The following is a 20809-nucleotide window of genomic DNA, read 5'->3' on the forward strand; positions in this document are numbered from 1 at the left end:
ACCATCCATGCGCACGCATACCGAATGACGCAGGTGCCATTTTTTTTTTTTTTTTTTTTTTACCGATCCAAGATGGCAGAACACCACTTGGTGTGGTAAAAAAAAATGCATTTTCAGTTATGCTAAAACTTCAAGCGGAGTTGTGCGGCAGCGAACTGCTTTATCAAGAAATGCAAAAAAAATATTAAAGGAAATCATGAAAGGACAGCAAGGGGTCGGCGAGCAACATGGCCCAGACAGGAAGGGGCATTAACTAAAAATAAAGGGAAGGATAAAAAATAATGATGAAAGCGGCAGATGAGGGAGAGAGCAGCGTGCTTCTCTCCGTTTCCGAACTGTTACATCAGTGACGTAGAGGAGCACGCGCGTTCTTCCTTTTTAAAGGTCTCTCCCTGACATGTTGCACATCACCATTTGTACGAAATGTATTCGTGGTTTACCCTTGCTTTGGCGTTTACACTTGGTTTATTGAATGCTTCTTGTAACATTTATTCATGCAAAGCGTTTTGGAGATACGAGAAAAGCACCCGAATTAACGAAACAAGATAAATGCAGCTATTATGCTTAGCGAATAAAATCCCGCTCCTGCACCATGCTAATATGGCAACTGGTTGCTGTGTTGTTGCATTGGTAGAAATACTGGGTTTCTTACATTCGCAGATACTACCAGATTTGTGGTTGTATTATGATATATGTTTGTGCATATGAGAATTAGTGCACTGCGCCGAATAACTGTAGCCAGTGTTACGGGTGTGCCATTAGAAAGATGTACTGGCTGGCGACCCATTGTTTGCAGGGAAATAGAAACAAAAGACAATGAGACATAGTTTGATAGCCCGTAGGAGATGAAGAAACCGAAAAGGAATGTGTGTAGCAGGCATGTCTCTTCTCTAGTGTTGTAACATATTAAACATGTTTGCTTCACACTCAAAGAAGTGCATTACAAGTCAGATTGTTAACAAAGGCAGACAGGATGGATGCCTTTATCCACCCATTCACATTTGTTCTTGGGCATGGCTGGGAACTGATGAATCCCAGGAGAAAACCTCAAACAGTTCTATCTTCTTAGGCAGTAAAACTTTTCATTCTAGAACTTCTATTTTTGCTTTTGCTATTCCTGGTATGAGTTTAAACAAACACCAGCAGGCAAAGTGCCTGAAACAGGCCAAAGCTGGTCAGCAGTGTCAGTACGGCTTGGTGCCATTTGGCAGTTGTGTTGTTTCTAGTTATTGTGCATTTTGTCAGTAGGCCTAGGTACCTGTTACCTGCATATACGGGATACCATGTGAGTTGTGTCTCTATGTATGGGTGTTTTATACTTTGTGTGTTTTCTGCCTGTGCATGGGCTGCTGTATGTTATGTACATGGATGGGCCCCTATGTGTGCTGGTAACTGTTTAGTTCTGCTTGTCCATGTGTGGGTTGCTGTGTGGTGTGTGCATGCACTACACTGGAGTAAGTCGTTTGTGCTTGGTTCGGCTGGTTTCTTGAGTTGAGTCTCTGAGTGGACCCTTTCACCTCCTTGCCTGGCTTCCGGTCTGGTAAGCGGTGCGCGTGCACGAGGGGGTACTTAGCTCATCTTCTGCTCGTCTGTTTGGAAATCATCCTAAAATCCCCCTTTTCTTTCTTTACATCAGCCACGTTCCTCTGCACTTTTTGCAAGACTGAAGTCGAGGAAGACGAGTCAGCCATGCCCAAGAAGGACGCAAGGACCCTCGTGGCGCGGTTCAACGACCAGATCGAGCCAATTTACGTACTTCTCCGAGACACCGAGGACATTAACTTGGCCTATGAAATCCTGGAGCCTGAGCCCACCGAGATCCCTGCTCTCAGACAGAGGTGGGTGCCCTCATGCAGCGTGTGTGTGTGTATCCCTCATGCAGAGTCCTAGTGCTTTATGAGGCACTACACCATCAGATGCAGTGGTAAACCTTGCCCTGCCTGATTGAGTGGGCAGAGGAATGTTTACCACTGGGGCACCAGCCCCCCTCGGAGATCCCTGATGTCTGAGAGATACTTGTGTCCTCCATGCAGCACATGTGTATGTATCCCTCACCTTGCAGGTCTGTGAATTGGTACTCCACCTCATCCAGTGGTAAACCTTGCCCTGCTTGCTTGAGTTCGCACAGGAATGTTTATCACTGTGGCACCAGCGCCTTCTGATGTATGACAGGTCTGTGCCCTGCATGCAGCATGTGTGTGTATATCCATCATGTGCAGTCCTAGTGCTTCGAGCACCCCTATGAGAAGCACTACACCACTAGAACCAGTGCTAAACTTTGCCCTGCCTGCTTGACTGGGCACAGGAATGTTTACCACTGTGGCACCAGCGCCCTCTGATATCCCTGATGTCTAACAGAGGTCTGTGCTCTGCATGAAGCATGTGTATGTGCATCTATCATGTGCAGTCATAGTGCTTCGAGCAGCCCTCTAGGAGGCACTACACCACCAGATGCAGTGGTAAACCTTGCCCTGCTTGCTTGAGTGGGCACAATAATGTTTACCACAATGGCACCAGAGCCCTCTGAGATCCCTGCTCTCTGACAGAGGCTGGTTCCCTGCATGCATCGTGTGTATATCCATCATGTGCAGTCCTAGTGCTTCGAGCAGCCCTCTGAAAAGCACTGCACCGCCAGATGCAGTGGTAAACCTTGCCCTGCTTGCTTGAGTGGGCACGGGAATGTTTACCACTGTGGCACCAGAGCCCTCGGAGATCCCTGTTGTCTGACAGACACGTGTGCCCTCATGCAGCATGTGTGTTGTGCATCTATCATGCAAAGTCCTAGTGCTTCGAGCAGCCCCCTGAGAAGCACTACACCACCAGAACCAGTGGTAAATCTTGCCCTGCCTGCTTGAGTGGGCACGGGAATGTTTACCACAGTGGCACCAGAGCCCTCAGAGATGCCTGATGTCTGACAGAGACTTGTGCCCTCTATGCAGCATGGGTATGTATCCCTCACCTGGCAGGTCTGTAAAGCACTACCTCACCCCATCCCGTGCTAAACCTTCCCCTGTCTGCAGGCCCTGCTTTGGGAGGGCACAGGTAGGTAGTGCCTGGGCCCAGCTCTCTGTAGTTTACACAGCACAGCCGTCAAGGAACCCATTATTTCTTCTGCTTCATCTGTTATATCAAAGCTTTTAAAACTGGAAGGTGTTCAGTCTTGTGCACTTAACACACTCCTCCCTTTGCCGCAATTATTGCTGAACAGAAAGGTTTCTTACTGACAGCCTGAGTGACAAACAAGACTCCCTGCTCCACACCCCCTGCCTTTCTCATTCTTGTTCTCTTGATTTTCACACCCACTGTTTGTTCCTAACCCGTTCTTCACCCTTCCTTTGTCCCCCCCCCCATGCTCTCCCCACCTGTTCATTTCTTCCAAGCCTTGTATCTTCCTATTGTCGCTCCCTCTTCTTACACTCTAGATTACAGCTCCTCTCCCCTCGTGTACAAAACAGCACTTGATGCACAGACTCTATTGGCCTGATCATAATGCACCTTCCTTGTGAAAAGGTGCTTTGTGATGCCTAGAAGAGGGCTTTTTGCACAACAGATGATGCAAGTGATTGTAATATCCAGTTTGATTAAATTGAAAGAAAAGGACCTCGTCGCTACATGTTGCTCGAATGTGAATTTATCTTAAAAAAACAGAAAACAAGAGGTGTTTGGCAAAACAGGAACAGTTCATTTAATAAAACATTACAGCCGGGAGAGCAGTTACAGAACTGGGGTCTGAGAGCTGTCTCTTAATGTACATCAGTTTGGAGTGGCGTTTTATACATTTCTATGGGTGCTATAAAATAATTAAAACATTCCTTTCTTGGTTAAGCATGCAAACAGTTGTCATGAAGTAATAAGGGCATGCTTGACCATGTATCGCCTTCCCGGGGTTGATAGAAAGTTCACGGATGGGAAATCTAATAGTGGTGATGCGACTTCGTTCTTATGTGTGAATGTATTGTTGGGTGCATCAACATCAACTATTCCAATATTAACATGCATATGTGGAATACGAGCTCCAGGCCTTAAGCAAACCACTTCTAGCTATACAGAGAGTTTTTCTTCTGGTGGTCTAACCATTTTTGTCTTCATACAGTGGTGCACACCCTTGCCATGTTGGCAAACATCTACATGACCTTGGCCTGGTAGGGTAGTTTCTGTAACTACTGTGCCAACCCTCACAGAAACCTTCTACTATTCGTCTCTTTGGGTAGTGGCATAGTGCTTACCAGTTCAGGTACAAGCTGTACTGCTGCAACTATGGACAGGTCTACTTTTCTTCTATTGCTCTATTCCATTGTAAAAATGTTAACCAAGCCACCTGCCCTTGCCACTAGCCAGCTCCTCGCTCGAAGAATCTATTGCTCAGAACATTTTCCAGTTGAGTATTTGAGTAAAGGAGTTTAGTATTTTGAAGATCGTCCAACTCTGAAAGTTTACGTTCATGCTTTTGGCCAACATACAAGCCCTCGGGCACATCCGCAGGTGGACAGTGTGTAGGCTAAATCCCTCAGCGAGAAGTCAACATTTTAATCTCCGCCCTGCCCCTATTCACTGTGTCCAGTAGTTTTCCATCTTTGAGAGCTTGCCTGTGCCATTGCTCTATACAAGCACCTCAAGTATGTCACCTCTGCAAACTTCAAGGCACTTTTACAAACGCATCCACTTTTATAGGTAGTTGAAGCTGTAGAATCTTTTGATAGATTTCTAAAGCCTTCTCGCCTGCTCCAGAAGTTGAGTAGAGCGAAGTACCTCAGTTAATCTTACATTTTATTTGGCACTATCCTAGATTTGATGAGAAAGGGTGTCTTGAGGGATTTGGGGGCCTCTGTGTGTGCACACTGGGGTTGCAGCCAGGCCTTGTTTCCTGCCAACTGAACCCCTTTTTATGGTCTGGCTTGACAGCAGCTGTCCTCAGACGATTACCTGAGAATGACTTGGAGAGGGGCTTTGGCTCCTCCCACATGTAGGGAGCCAGGAGAACATGTTTCGATTGGGCAGAGGTTGTGGGCTTACCCAATAAAAGTGCTTTCCCTTCGCACAGCTGTGATCATTTTATTTATTTATCCAATTACCAGAGCTTGAACCTTCAGGGGAACACACGTGACACTGTAATGCTATTAAAGGGTCTTACATAACTAGGTAATGTGTGGAGGTTTTCTCTGGCAGCACCACAAATGAGAACAGAGGGCAGTAATTAACCTACATGGATGTTTAGGTCTGGCTTGTCATCTGGTCCTTTTAACTTTCACCAATATTATTCTTCAGTTCTTTACTGCCCCACCAATGCCAATCCATACCCATGCTATCTGCTTGTAACGCTTCACATTACTGTCCCTTCAATATCAGACCTACTGCAGGGGTGTGGAATTTATTAAAATATCTACTTGTCCAGGGGACAGGTTGCTTCTCAAATCTACTTGTCCTATAAAAAGATCTACTTGTCCCTTTGGTGCCATGTAGTGTGGCGACAAATTATGGCAGCAATTAATAGCCTCTCTGATTATGCCAGGGCTGCTACCATAGTAGGGCTTGAATACTTGGAGTTTCAATCCCTACTGTAGCAATTTCCTTATTTTGCCACCTTTCTGCAGATCTGCATACTGGGGCTGGAGGAAGCAGTAAGCAATAGTTCCAGGGCTGGAATGCCTTTGAGTCTGCAAACCTACTAACCTGCATATTTTAAAGATTTTTACCAGCTTCTCTCTAATATTTTCCCATAATAAGAAAGGTTGGACATTTACTCCTGACAATGGCAGAATTAGAACTTCTTCCAGGGTTGGGAAGAAAGTGGCTGGAGGGAAAATGAACTTGCAAATGCTCAATAGATTTTCACATGAGCAAATCTACACATCGTATTTACCCACGCTAAAATACAGTTCACAAATATTTTATAGGGGTACGACATATACCATGGGTGCACTTTTGTGACTTTCTTTAAGAATTTGGGGCCACAAGTAGGTAGGTTCAGATTTGTGACCTGCAAATTGCGAGTTGCAAATCCGAATGTAGGATCTGTGATTCGCAAGGGCTTCGCAAATGCCCACATCATGAATAATCATGAGGTGGGTCGCAATTTGCGACCCCCTCACGAATGGTGGCCTGCTGGAGACAGCAGACCACCATGTCTGTGACTGCTTTTCAATAAAGCAGTTTTTTTTTTGTAATGCAGCCCGTTTTCCTTAAAGGAAAACGAGATGCATAACAAAAACGAAAAATGAAACGTTTTCGTTTCATTTTTTCAGAGCAGGCAGTGGTCCACAGGACCACTGCTTGCTCTGAAAGAATGTTTACAGTGACATTCACAATGGGAAAGGGGTTCCATGGGGATCCCTTCCCTTTTGCGAAAGTGTTAGCACCCATTTGAAATGGGTGCAAACTGCGATTGGTTTGCGCCCGCGTTCGCGGTCACAAAACAATCCTACATTGCACTGCGAGTTGCAATTAGGAAGGGAACACCCCTTACTAATTGCGAGTCGCAAACCCGTTTTGTGATTCGGTAACCAGGTTACTGAATCGCAAAACTGGGTTTGTGCAGCGCAATGTGCTTTTTGCACGTCGCAAACAGCGAAAGTCGCTGTTTGCGACATGCAAAAAGCTACCTACATGTGGGTCTTGGTCCCTAATTAGGTCTGGTGTTAACAAAGACATTTTGTTTTTATTAAACTTCTATTTCTCTCTCTTTCGGCTGGCTTTACTGTGAGTGATCGCATTCTGCTCTTCCACAAGGAGCATATTGCCACACAAAGTAGTTTTGTTCAGTGTCAGGAACTACAGTGGCAATCAGTGACGTAACGAAACTGGAGGGTGCCCCTTTGCAAAGAACATGGAGGAGCACCCTCTCCAGACTCACTCAGGGCAGGTGCTGTGCTGACGGGGCCCCCTGGAGGGCGGCTGCGGGGCCTTTGTTATGCTGCTGGTGGCAGCGTGTGCTTTAAGAGTTCAAAAACCTTTTGGGGGGGTTTTGCCAATGTTTGTTACAATGTTGAGGGCCTGGTAGCTCCCACAACAATAAAGTGTTACAAAAGCCATGTCAAAACAAGACACGCATTGATGAAACTAAAAGACTTATAAAAATGTCAGATCAGTTGGCTTTGTCAGTGTTTGTTTATTTTCATGCTTCCCATAATCGTGTTGAAAATGGTTACACTGATTTTCCATTAGAAATATTTTTGGGAAATACTAGCATGCATCAACACATTTTACTAAATGACACTTCATTTGCATATAATCAGAGAGCATTCTGGGAGCATTATACTTAGCCTCTTAGCCTAAACTTTTCAAACATGTGTGTACACGTTTTTTTTTTTTGTACTGGAACCAACGTCAGTAGTGAAGTGTGACCTTAAAACATTTATTTACAGCACGCACCCTAATAATGAAGGCTTTCAAATAATGAACCATAAATACAAGTTGGAACAGCATTATCTTTTGGAAACACATTACCTCAACTGCAGAGAGTTCAACTCTCTGTAAACAGGCAGCCAATGGGTTTGTGCTGCAGGGGGTTGGGCCTACTTGTCCCAAGGACAAAGGAAACATAAAAACTTGTTGCCCTTGACCCCAAACAAGATGTCCTGGGCATCGGGCGATAGGAATTCCACATCCCTGTACTGACAGTGCCAATGTTAGTCTTAAACTGTGATCAAATAGCCAACCTTTGGCAAGGGAGTGGCCCTCCCTAGTCCATGTGTATCATTGCATTCTATTTAGCCTACTGGTCTTAGATGGACCCTTCAGAATGTTTACTGTTCTCCCCTCTAGTTTATTGTGTCCAGTGTGCTCGATCACTGCTCATCCTGCATACACAGAGCTCCAAATGCAACTTAGCGTCCACTTCTGTGATCGTTTCTGCCATGCGCTCAAACGCACGCCTTTCGTGGCCAACATTTCCCCTGTCTGTTGTTCTGAGTGTTTTTTATGCACTTCAGTTGGTAAAGTGGTATTTACAAGTACGCTCGCTCGCCAGATGCCCTGGAACATTTGTACACTCAGTGCTTTGCACTTGGACATTTAGAACAAATCATACCCTCATTCCAGTGCATTTGATCGCAACCATTAGAGGTAAAATAAGATCTGGACGTTTAGAGACTCCTACAAGACTCCTATTCTGTTTCTTGGTGCCCTCCTTCACAGCTGGTCCAAAGAAAGACTTGTAAGCCACCAGAAGGGCTCAGATATCTAAGCACTTGCTGTTGACATCTTCTTTGAGCTAGACAATGAGTATGAATCCGAGCTGGCTGACTTAGCCTTCCATCCTACTGCGGTTGATAAATTGTGTACCATTACATTTGGTCCTAGTAACGTACAGTTTTAGCAGCACTTGAAAAACAGACGTGTTCTATTCAGCCTTATATTAAAACACATTATTACTATTGTTTTTCTAAGAAAGTTGTCGCTTAATAGAACCCAGAGCAAGCGTCCTTCTGTTTCCTAGCCCGTGCCCATGCATCAGCAACCCTCCTAGACCGAGTTGACATTTATTCCTTCCATCAGCAGGGTGTAGTCTAAGTGGTCCTCTACTCTTGTGGGTAGTGCCTTCTTTTGCTGTCTTGCCTTCCTGAGCTGGGCAAGCGGAGAGTATGTTGACACCCTTCAGGCCCACACACTTTGACCTTTAACTTTTTGGCTTGGCCATCTTATCGGTGGTCCTTCTCAATGCCCTTGGCAATCCGTTTATTACATTATTCAGTTGTTAAGATTTGTTTTTATACATGTGCCAGTGACACTTTAGTCCTGCCCAAGATAAATGGTAACCCGGATGCTCTCAATCAGATTCTGATGGATACAACTACCTGTGGATTCCTCACCTCATGAATACTCCCATGGCGCCAGCATTCGACGGAAATCTTCTTACTAGTCTCTGCACGTCGACGAGGACGTCACTGTCGCCCACGCGACGCCGTCTGACGTCATACAGGCAATAAGAGGTCCTCGACGACGTGCGGACGTCCGTTCCCTTTTTTCCGTGCATTCGAAACGGTTATCTTCGAGGGAGCAACTGTTACTCTTGCGGTTACAGTGTATATCTTGCTGCGTAGTCTTTCGCTGTGGAAATAATGTCGCAGAGAAAGTCTGGATTTAAGCCTTGTCGTGAGTGTGGAGGCAAGATGTCGGTGACGGATCCTCATTCCGATTGCCTTTGGTGTTTGAGCTCCGACCACGACGTCTCGACTTGTGATTCATGTCAGCACATGAATCCAAAGGCTCTTAAAGAACGTGAGGCGAAGCTGTTTATGGCCAAGTCAAAGGAGAAGCATCACAAGAAGTCTTCTCCAAGACATCGGCGTCATCGAGACTCCCGGCGCCGTAGAGAATCTCGGCGTCATTCAAGGGAGGCTCGTTCCAGGTCTCCGGATCGGCGCCGAAGAACATGGGAGGTCAGCCCCACGGTTACGCCGCATCCTTCGACGCCGTTGCCTTCTCCGGCGTCTCCAACTTCACCTGGACAGGCGTCGGTGATTGAGGTATTGGAGCCTCAAGTGTTTTCTCCGGCGCAGACGCCTAGGCCGGCGTCGGGGTCGCCTCCGAGACAGGCACCCCAGTATCCGGCTTTTCCCACCCCTGGAGCCGATAGTTCCGCATTCTTGAATGCGATGTATGCCATCTTCCAACAGATGGCTCCAGGGGGTGCTCCGGCTGGGCCTTTGGCCTTTTCTTTGGGTGATCCTGCGCCTCTTCGGCCGGCACCCTTTATGCCCTTTCTCCCGTTTGGGAACGTGGGCTCGGCGCCAGTGTCGGCGCCGGTGGCCGCTCCGGTGGCTTCGGAAGGATTGGCCCCAGGGATTTCCATCCCGTCGACGTCGAGATTTCGGCCTGTGACTCCGGTGGGTCCATCCGTTTCAACTGCTCTTCAGTCGGCGCCGAAGTTACCTGTGGCGCCGGATGCGGCGTCGGTGGCTTCGGAAGATCGGCGCCGATCTCCGACTTCGGCGGAGGCATTGTCGACTCCGCGGATTGAGCAACGACTGCATTCAAGGAGACGTGCTCTCCGGGTACTAGAAGAGCAGGAGTACCAACGAGCCCTAGAGGAAGGAGAGCTAGAGGACTCGGGTGATGGGCTGCGTGGACTGGAGTCGGCCAGTGGGCTGGACACTTCCCCTGAGTGGGACCTTTCGTCCCCGGGGGAATATACTGAGGAGGCTGCTTCCTTTCATGCAGTGGTACGGAAGGCAGCTAGTTTTTTGGACCTGCCTTTGCCGGTGGTGGAGGCGAAACAAAACCTTTTGACAGAGGTGTTACATCCGGCCTCAGCCGCGGCGGAGCCTCTGTTACCTTTTAATGACGCTCTGCTGGATCCGGTTTTAGAGGTGTGGAAGAGGCCGGCATCTTCCCCAGCAGTTCACAGAGCCGCGGCCAGGAGGTATCGGGCGGCTCCAACTGACCCTGGTTTTCTGTCCAGGCACCCTACGCCGGAGAGCTTGGTGGTGCAGGCCTCCTGTTCGTCCAAGTCAGCGCCTGGTTCTTTTCCGACGGTGCCTGGGGACAGAGATTCAAAGAAGCTAGAGGCGCAGTCGAAGAAGATTTTTTCGTCCTGCAGTCTGGCGTTAAAAGCCACCAATGCAACCTGTATCCTGGGGAGGTATATTCATGCTCTGATGGATGACATCTCCTCTTCGTTTACAGAGCTTCCCCAGGGTCTTTTGGATCTTGTCTCAAATGCCCAGGCTGCTGCGACCCAAATTATCCAGACGGGACTGGATACCACCGACTCGGTAGCCAGAGCAATGGGCACAACTGTGGTGGCAAGGAGACAGGCCTGGCTCCGTAACTCGGGCTTTTCGGCTGATGTACAGTCCACATTGTTGGATCTCCCGTTTGATGGGGACAAACTGTTTGGGGCTAAGGCTGATTCGGCCTTGGAACGTTTTAAGGAAAGCAGGGCCACGGCTAAGTCGTTAGGGCTCCAAGCTCCTTCTTCCACGGCCTCTTCCAGATTTTTCCGGAGGTTTTGTGGATTTGGGCGTGGCTCTTCCTTTCGGGGAAGATATCAGCAACCTGCCTCTTCCCATCCCTATAGATCTTTTAGGGGGAGAGGTAGGGTCCGCACCAGAGGAGCCTCTCAGCAGCACTCTGCCTCTTCCTCATCCTCTGGCGGGGTGCAGCAGGGGAAGCAGCCTTAGGCTTCCACCATTTTCAACTCACGCCTCTCCTGTAGGGGGAAGATTACAGCATTTTCTCACCAAATGGGAGACTGTTACGTCGGACAATTGGGTTCTCAGTGTTGTGGGAAAAGGCTACACCCTTCCTTTTCGGGAGTTTCCGCCCCTCATCCCGCCCCGCCCTTCGTATTGTTCACAAGAACACCTCCTGTTGCTAGAACAGGAGGTAGAAGTCCTCCTTTTAAAGGGCGCGGTGGAGTTGGTCCCGGAGCAGGAAAGGGGTCAAGGAGTTTACTCAAGGTATTTCCTGATTCCCAAGAAGGATGGTCGTTTGAGACCAATTCTGGACCTGAGGATCTTGAATTGGTTCCTCAAGCAGGAAAAGTTCAAGATGCTGACCCTAGCACAGGTGCTTTTGGCGTTGAACATGGAAGACTGGATGGTGTCTGTCGACTTGCAGGATGCTTACTTTCATATCCCGATACTCAAGTCACACAGGAAGTATCTCCGGTTTGTGGTGGGATCGCAACACTATCAGTTTGCGGTCCTTCCGTTTGGTCTTACTTCAGCACCTCGAGTCTTCACGAAGGTGATGTCGGTGGTTGCGGCTGAGCTCAGAAGGAAGGGGATAGCAGTATTCCCTTACTTGGACGACTGGTTGATCAAAGCCAAGTCCCCGGAGCTTGTGTTGCGTCATCTGCAGTCAACAACCCAGTTGTTGTTCGACCTGGGTTTTTCGGTGAACGAGCCCAAATCTCACCTAGAGCCCTCTCAGCGCCTCCTGTTCATAGGGGCAGTACTGGATACAACATTGGGTCGGGCCTTTCCTCCGCCTCAGCGGATTCAAGATATTCAGGATTTGGTTCCAATGTTTCGAAATGGAGCGGTAGTTCCAGTCCTCAAGGTCCTTCGTCTGCTCGGTCTTTTTGCCTCCTGCATTCTGTTGGTCACGCATGCTCGCTGGCACATGAGGGCTCTTCAGTGGTGCCTCCGAAGGCAGTGGTCTCAACACAGAGGGGATCTAGAGGGTACTGTCAAGATCTCCAGAGATGCTGCTGTGGATTTGAAGTGGTGGATTGTAAGCAACAATCTTTCGCAAGGAAAGCCGTTCCAGCAGTCGCCACCAGTGGCCACAGTCATAACGGATGCTTCCACTCTAGGGTGGGGAGCTCATCTGGGGGATCTGGAGATCAAAGGTCGTTGGTCTCCAGAGGAACAGATTTTTCACATCAATCTGTTAGAATTACGGGCTGTACGTCTGGCTCTCAAGGCCTTCCTCCCTTCCCTTCGTGGTCAGTTGGTACAGGTCCTAACGGACAATACTACCACGATGTGGTACATAAACAAGCAGGGAGGAGTGGGGTCGTACCTTCTCTGCAGAGAAGCTCTTCGACTATGGTCCTGGGCAAAGGACCATCGGATTTGCTTGATAGCAAACCATCTGGCCGGAGTTTTGAACGTGCGTGCGGACAGTCTCAGTCGCCACTTCTCGGCAGACCACGAGTGGCGTCTCCATCCAGATCAAGTCCGTTTAATCTTCCAGAGGTGGGGGTTTCCTCGGGTAGATCTGTTCGCCACTCGAGAGAACGCGCATTGTCCGTTGTTCTGCAGCCTTCAGTATCCGATGCAGGAAGCGTTGGGGGACGCGTTTCAAATGACCTGGTGCGGCCAGTTGCTTTACGCGTTTCCTCCCATACCCTTGATTCCTCGAGTATTGAGGAAGATTCGCCAAGACCGGGCTCTAGTAATCTTAATAGCTCCGGATTGGCCAAGGAGGGTGTGGTACTCCGACCTTCTCCAACTCTCAATGTGCCCGCCGCTCCGTCTCCCTTTCAGGGCAGACCTCCTCTCGCAGTCGCAGGGGCAGGTTCTACACCCCAACCTCCAGAGTCTGCACCTACATGCCTGGAGATTGAACGGGGCAACCTGAGTTCCTTCTCTCTCCCGCCTGAGGTAGTGGATGTTATATTAGCGGCCAGGCGACACTCCACTAAATCTATCTACGCTAATAGGTGGTCTAAATTTGTTGCGTGGTGTGGAGAGAGGCAGATTGATCCTTTGCATGCTCATCTATCGGACGTTTTGTCTTTTGCTCTATCTCTGGCGCAGAAAGGTTGTGCAGTGGCTACCATTAAAGGTTATTTATCGGCCTTGTCAGCCTTCTTATGTCTTCCAGACCAACCATCTTTATTTAAATCCCCTATTGTTATCAGATTCTTGAAAGGTCTTCTAAATCAATATCCTCCAAAGCCATTCGTTATGCCGCAATGGGATTTGTCCTTAGTCCTGACTTTCCTTATGGGGTCCCCTTTTGAACCTATGCATTCTTGCCCCTTGAGGTATTTGGTTTTAAAAACAGTCTTCCTGATAGCTATAACATCAGCAAGGAGAGTGAGTGAGTTGCAGGCCTTATCAGTAAAACCCCCTTATACAACTTTTTATGGGGATAAGGTGGTGTTGAGGACCAAGGCTGCTTTCCTCCCGAAGGTTGTTTCACCCTTCCATTTGGCTCAGGCAATTACTTTGTCCACGTTCTATCCTCCGCCTCATCCTTCCAAAGAGGAAGAAAGACTGCACCGTCTGGACCCAAAGAGAGCGTTGAGCTTCTTTATCGATAGAACAAAGGATTTCAGGCTGGAGGATCAGCTGTTTATTGGATACGTGGGCAAGAGGAGAGGAAAGGCAGTCCACAAGAGAACACTATCCAGGTGGGTTGTTCTTTGCATTAAAATATGTTACTCTTTGGCAAAGAAGGATCCTCCTGAGGGCATTAGAGCTCATTCCACCAGAGCTAAGTCGGCCACTTCGGCCTTGGCCAGAGGTGTTCCTGTGGTCGACATCTGCAAGGCCGCAACTTGGTCGTCCCTTCACACTTTTGCAAAACATTACTGTTTGGATTCTGAGGTTAGAAGGGACGGCCATTTTGCACGGTCAGTGCTGCAGGATTTCTTGGTTTGACCATTTAGGCACCCACCGCCGGGCGTGGTACTGCTTTGGGACTCTATTCATGAGGTGAGGAATCCACAGGTAGTTGTATCCATCAGAAGAACGAGTTACTTACCTTCGGTAACGACTTTTCTGGTGGATACATTAGCTACCTGTGGATTCCTCACGGTCCCACCCGCCTCCCCGTTGCCTTTCTGGTCTTACCAAGTAATCCTTGAGTGCGCTCCTCTTGGTCTTTGAGGGTGCAATAGATGTATATATAATATATTTATATATATATATATGTATATATCTTTGTGTATATACTTGGTGTGTGTATATATTTTAAAAGAGAGAGTTTTATATATATATATGTACATAAAAAGATTTACACTTATTCATACAATGTGGTGTATTTTTGCAATATAATGGATGTTGCCTTGCTCTTTCATTGCATTGCCTGGTTGTTCTCATGCACGTAAAAAATGATTGGTACTGACGTCCGCACGTCGTCGAGGACCTCTTATTGCCTGTATGACGTCAGACGGCGTCGCGTGGGCGACAGTGACGTCCTCGTCGACGTGCAGAGACTAGTAAGAAGATTTCCGTCGAATGCTGGCGCCATGGGAGTATTCATGAGGTGAGGAATCCACAGGTAGCTAATGTATCCACCAGAAAAGTCGTTACCGAAGGTAAGTAACTCGTTCTTCTGGCCGCGTACAGCTGCCAGACCAGCAAGTTAAGTTTGACAACTTAAGCAAGGGCTGCGGTTTGAGAGATTCTTTACTATTTCATATTTGCATGGAGTACTTTGGCATCTGTTTGGCAACTGTTTAAGGGTTTGGCACCAGCTCATGCCACTTCAGTACGTAATCGAAGTTTTAAATTTGAACTAATCTGAACTGTGGTTCCCTTGTAATGAATGCTTCTGTTTTGTTTGAATAACCACAGCACCTGCCAGACCACATTCTCCACACGTCGGCCAACTGGCCCATCAGGCAGAGGTTAGACTCTCAGGACTTCAATGTCCAGGCCATGCCATGAGCTGTCTGAGCGCTACTCTGATGTCCTCTTCACAAGAGTGCTATTTACAGTACTAATCTACAGACCTCGGTGTTCATCCCAGTAGTCATAGAAAGGTTTGGGCAGAGCTTCATGGAAAGGGGTGGACAGAGCTCCGGTGGACAGAGCTTCCTGGAGAGGGGTGGACAGAGCTTCCTGGAGAGGGGTGGACAGAGCTTCCTGGAGAGGGGTGGACAGAGCTTCCTGGAGAGGGGTGGACAGAGCTTCCTGGAGAGGGGTGGACAGAGCTTCCTGGAGAGGGGTGGACAGAGCTTCCTGGAGAGGGGTGGACAGAGCTTCCTGGAGAGGGGTGGACAGAGCTTCCTGGAGAGGGGTGGACAGAGCTTCCTGGAGACGGGTGGACAGAGCGACAGAGCTTCCTGGAGACGGGTGGACAGAGCTTCCTGGAGACGGGTGGACAGAGCTTCCTGGGGACGGGTGGACAGAGCTTCCTGGAGACAGGTGGACAGAGCTTCCTGGAGACGGGTGGACAGAGCTTCCTGGAGACGGGTGGACAGAGCTTCCTGGAGACGGGTGGACAGAGCTTCCTGGAGACGGGTGGACAGAGCTTCCTGGAGACGGGTGGACAGAGCTTCCTGGAGACGGGTGGACAGAGCTTCCTGGAGACGGGTGGACAGAGCTTCCTGGAGAGAGCCTCGTGGAAAGGGGTGGAAAGAGCCTCGTGGAAAGGGGTGGACAGAGCCTCGTGGAAAGGGGTGGACAGAGCCTGGTGGAAAGGGGTGGACAGAGCCTGGTGGAAAGGGGTGGACAGAGCCTGGTGGAAAGGGGTGGACAGAGCCTGGTGGAAAGGGGTGGACAGAGCCTGGTGGAAAGGGGTGGACAGAGCCTGGTGGAAAGGGGTGGACAGAGCCTGGTTCAAAAGGATGGACAGAGCCTGGTTCAAAAGGATGGACAGAGCCTGGTTCAAAAGGATGGACAGAGCCTGGTTCAAAAGGATGGACAGAGCCTGGTTCAAAAGGATGGACCGAGCCTCACGGAAACGGATGGACCGAGCCTCACGGAAACGGATGGACCGAGCCTCACGGAAACGGATGGACCGAGCCTCACGGAAACGGATGGACCGAGCCTCACGGAAACGGATGGACCGAGCCTCACGGAAACGGATGGACCGAGCCTCACGGAAACGGATGGACAGAGCCTCACGGAAACGGATGGACAGAGCCTCACGGAAACGGATGGACAGAGCTACTCAGAAAAGGATCGATAAGATCTTCATGGAAGGGTGTGGAGAGAAAGGGGGTGGACCCAGCCTCACGAAAAAGGGTGAATAGAGCCTCACGGAAATCAGTTAATCAATCAGTAATTTGCTACTCACCCGGAAGGGTCTCAAGGCTCCTGGTGGGGGGGGTGGGGAGGGTGCTACTGCTCGAGGAGCCAGGTCTTGAGACACTTCCTGAAGGTCAGGCGGTCCTGGGTCAGCCCATAGGTTGACGGGGAGGAAGTTCCAGGTTTTGGCGGCATGGTGGGAGAAGGATCTGCCGCCGGTTGTGGTCCGGTGGATGCGAGGGCGAGGTTGGCGGAGCGGAGGTGGCGTGTTGGGAAGTAGAAGTTGAGATGCTTGTTGAGGTAGGCAGGCCCGGCGTCGTGGAGAGCCTTGTCAGTGTGGCTCAGGAGTTTGAAGATGATCCTTTTGTTGACGGGGAGCCAGTGGAGGTCTCTGAGGTGGGCTGAGATGTGTTTGTGGCGAGGGATGTTGAGGATGAGTCTTGCTGAGGCGTTCTGGATGTGCTGAAGTTTCCTCTGGAGCTTGGCCGTTGTTCCCACAAGGAGAGCGTTGCTGAGTCCAGTCTGCTGCTAACGAGGGCGTGGTTGACCGTTCTTCTGGTTTCAACGGGGATCCATCTGAAGGTCTTGCGAAGCATGCAAAGGGTGTTAAAGCATGAGGATGTGATGGCGTTGACTTGCTGGGTCATAGAGAGCAATGAGTCCAGTATGAAGCCGAGGTTGCGTGCGTGTGTGGTGGGCATTGGGGCAGATCCCAGAGTGGCAGGCCACCAAGAGTCATCCCATGCTGATCTTTTGGAGCCGAAGATGATGTTCTCGGTCTTCTCAGAGTTCAGTTTGAGGCGGCTTGCCTCCATCCAGTTGGCGATGGTGTGAAGTCCATTGTGGAGGTTGGTCTTGGCGGTTGCGGGGTCCTTCATGAGAGAGAGGATGAGCTGGGTGTCGTCCGTATAGGAGATGATGTTAAGGCCATGGGATCGGACGATGTTGGCGAGCGGTGCCATGTAGACATTGAAGAGGGTGGGGCTGAGTGAGGATCCCTGGGGGACTCCGCAGATGGTCTTGGTGGCTTTTGACAGGAATGGGTGAACTTCTTGTAAATCTTTACTTATCGGGCACCTTATACCGGCCGGCTCTACGTTAATACGCGCTAGGAACCACACCAAGACTTTCAATAGAACAGAATTAACTGAGGCCGTTGACTGACAATTTACACATTTGAAACGGATTAAAACTAACAAAAGCGAGCCTCTCGAGTCAACACGTAAATCTTTCCATCCTTCTCAGACAGAAGCAGCTTTGACCCTCAGTTTGGGTGTTAGTGAAAGACTATCCGGACATATTTCTCGCCTATTTCCTGAGATACGTGTTTGTGTACTGGCTTTTGCCCTGAAGAAGTCTCATTTTTGGGGATGAAATACGTGTCGGCTGATACTTCAACCAAGAACATGGTTTAAGAAACTACAGTCTTTGTTTATATCAGGATAACAAATCATTGTTCACTTCACTAATCATATCAAATGTATAATTGAGTTCCAAGCAACATGATGCTCTCTTTCTAAATTATATGATTGTGTTCTTTCTGATCCAATACTGACACTTAATTAAAGCACTTGAAAATATTCCTGTTTAATTATGTGAAATGGTTTATGGAGTGCTCCGTTACTTTATGTTGATATTTAAGTATAGTCCTGGTAGTGTGCTTGGGTCATCCTCCCAGAACATGCTATCCATTACAAGATACTGTTAAGCCAGAACTGGAAGGAGTTTTTCAGTTTTGATCTCAACATTATGGCACTCCTTCTCTTTATAATTGAGATCCGTCAGAGGTATTTTTTTTTTTGTACAGCTTTAAAAACCTGACTTTTTGTTTGCTCACAAGTCTGCTTTCTTGTGATGCTCTGCTTGCTTCCTAGCTCCAGGACGCCATGATTGGTAGACATGGGAATTATAAGCTTTAAAAATTGTATCAAAATAAGTAGTTGTTGTACATGACAATTGGGAAATGACGCAAACAGTGTCCATCTACCGAGAAGCAAAACCTAACCAGGTTGACGCCACTAGGAGTGCCAGAAATGCAGTATTTGCTGGTAGACACATTACCAGCCATTGTTATCAAAGTTTAAGTCAGCATACAGATCTTGTGACGCTTTCATCAGCAGTGGCACCACACAAACCTGCAGTAAAAACACAAAAAAACAAAAGATCAACCTTTAACCAACTGGAAAACCTTAAACCCTGACCTGGTCCCAGAGACCGGGAGGGCACGTTCACATATGAGCTCTTCACACTATGGGCCAGTTGTGCATAGATTTGGCTTTGCGATTACCAAATAGCAAATTTGTACAATTCGCTATTTTGTAATCGCAAACACCCATGTACCAATGTGTGGTTAATAGATTGTGCAAGTCGCGTTGGGTCGCAAATAGATATACCTCATTAATATTCATGAGGTAGGTCTTGCTTTGTGAACAATTTTGAATCGCAAAAATCAAAGGGGTAGTGGCCTGCTGGGGTGGGCAGACCACCATGGCTGTGATTGATGCATTTTAAAATAAATTGCTTTATTGAAAAGCAATTTATTTTAAAATGCATCAGTTTTCCTTATAGGAAAACTGCCAGTATGCTCTTAAATAATGTTGGAGACCTCTTCCCGTTTGCACATTGGTTACCATTTGGTGGTAAAATGCAAATGTTTTGCGACCACGTTTTTGTCACATAACATTCACACATGAGTCAGTGTTAGGAAGGGACACCCTAAACACGCTCCTTCCTAAAACTGAGTCGCAAACCCTATTTGCGATTCAGTAATAGTATACTGAATCGCAAATAGGGCTTTGTACATTATAAAATGCTTTTTCCCAGTCGCAAACTGCCCGATTCTGTGAATCAGGCAGTTTGCGACCTAAAAACACTTTGTTCATACTGCTCTATTTCCTTACATGCCGACTTTCTTCAGCACTATTTCACGGTCAGTCATCATTAAATATAAGTTAGATCTATGCCCTCTTAATCCCTGCGGCGCCTATTGTCGCTGTAATGAATCTTGAATTAAAGTAGAACTACATACCGCTAGGCATTGAGATGTTCACATCTTCAGGTGTCTGGAAGAGGCCTTTGCGGGGAACATTATCGAAGCCATGGTGATCACTGCTGCATCACTGGATTTTCGGAAGTGTCTCCTTTCTACGATGGGTCGAGTTACCATATTTAAAATGGTGTTTCTCCCTTGATTGTTGAAATGCTTCACTACTAATCCTGTGTCTCCTAAGTAACAGTTGTTCAGAGACCTCCGCTCCTTGGTGGTTGACCTTTACTGATGTTGAGTTTCACCTTACTGATGTATGCATTATCTGCACAGATCATACCTACCTTTAGTAGGAGGTGGGTCCAGTATCCCTGACATCTAGCATATTATTTAGCAGCACTGCTGCAGTGGCCAGAGCAATAGCTACAGTCCAGGGATGAAGTAGAGTGATGTTATGTGAGGCAGTCCTTGGCATCACCTCTATCACGGAGTCCTTGTTTGAAAGCCATAAACCAGACTCCTCAGGTCCTACCCCAGTGAGAGTTTTGAAGCATTGTTGGAGCAGACAAATGATCAGTCCGTGTTTGCCATATGCTCCCGAGTTGCCCATTGGATGTTTTCACAGATCGTGAGACCACCTCTTACTTGACTAATACAAGAGCAACCCATACCTTCACATGAGCATGGGCCACATAAAACTCACTCAGTTATAACATGAGATCAGGCAGGAAGTACTGCTTTTGGATCAGTCACAACAAGGAAATAATATACATTTTAACATGAGGACAGTTTAAATTCTGTCTAGTAGGTGCCCAACACAAATATATACATGTGTGTGTATATATATATATATTTTTTTTTAGGGCTGTCTGTACCTGGATGTCTCGTGTAGGTCCAAGTAGTATCTTTATTATAAAAGTGTAAGAAATGGGGTTTTTGGTTGGCAGTCAGGTTACCCTCTGCCCAAACAACCCTCACTCTAGTCAGGGTAAGTCACACAATCCAAATTATCCTGTGCCCACCCCCTGGTAGCTTGGCAGTGAGCAGTCATGCTTAACTTAAAAGGCAACGTGTAAAGCGTTTGTGCAATAAATCATACAATAACACAATATAGCACCACAAAAATACACCACACAGTGTTTAGAAAAATATATAATATTTATCTGGGTATTTGCAGGACAAAACGATCAAAGATGCAATATGAATTTGTAAAGATATCACTAAAAAGTGATATGAAGTGTCTTAAGTCTTTAAAAAGTAAAGTCTCTTTCAAGCACAAAGTACCTGGTTTGGAGTGGAAAATCTCCGCAGAGGGCCGCAGAAGAGGAGATACGTGGAAAAGTGGTGTGTCCGTCAGTTACACCCTTTCACACACAGTTTTGCGTCGTTATTTTTCACACGGGGAGACGTGTGTCGTTCTATGGGAGGAAAAATGGTGTGTGCGTCGGTT

General features: G+C 47.8%; 1 protein-coding gene across 1 annotated transcript in view; it reads left to right on the forward strand.

Annotated features, from left to right (window-relative positions):
- GTF2E1 (general transcription factor IIE subunit 1) overlaps positions 1 to 20809 on the forward strand; it is a 212033-nt gene that overhangs the window by 145123 nt on the left and 46101 nt on the right. Inside the window, exon 3 of the mRNA XM_069202702.1 lies at positions 1637 to 1838. Coding sequence (XP_069058803.1) covers positions 1637 to 1838 — 202 coding nt within the window. The remainder of the gene's footprint in view (positions 1 to 1636; positions 1839 to 20809) is intronic.

Source organism: Pleurodeles waltl, chromosome 8, assembly GCF_031143425.1.
Source record: "Pleurodeles waltl isolate 20211129_DDA chromosome 8, aPleWal1.hap1.20221129, whole genome shotgun sequence".
Classification (NCBI taxonomy): domain Eukaryota; kingdom Metazoa; phylum Chordata; class Amphibia; order Caudata; family Salamandridae; genus Pleurodeles; species Pleurodeles waltl.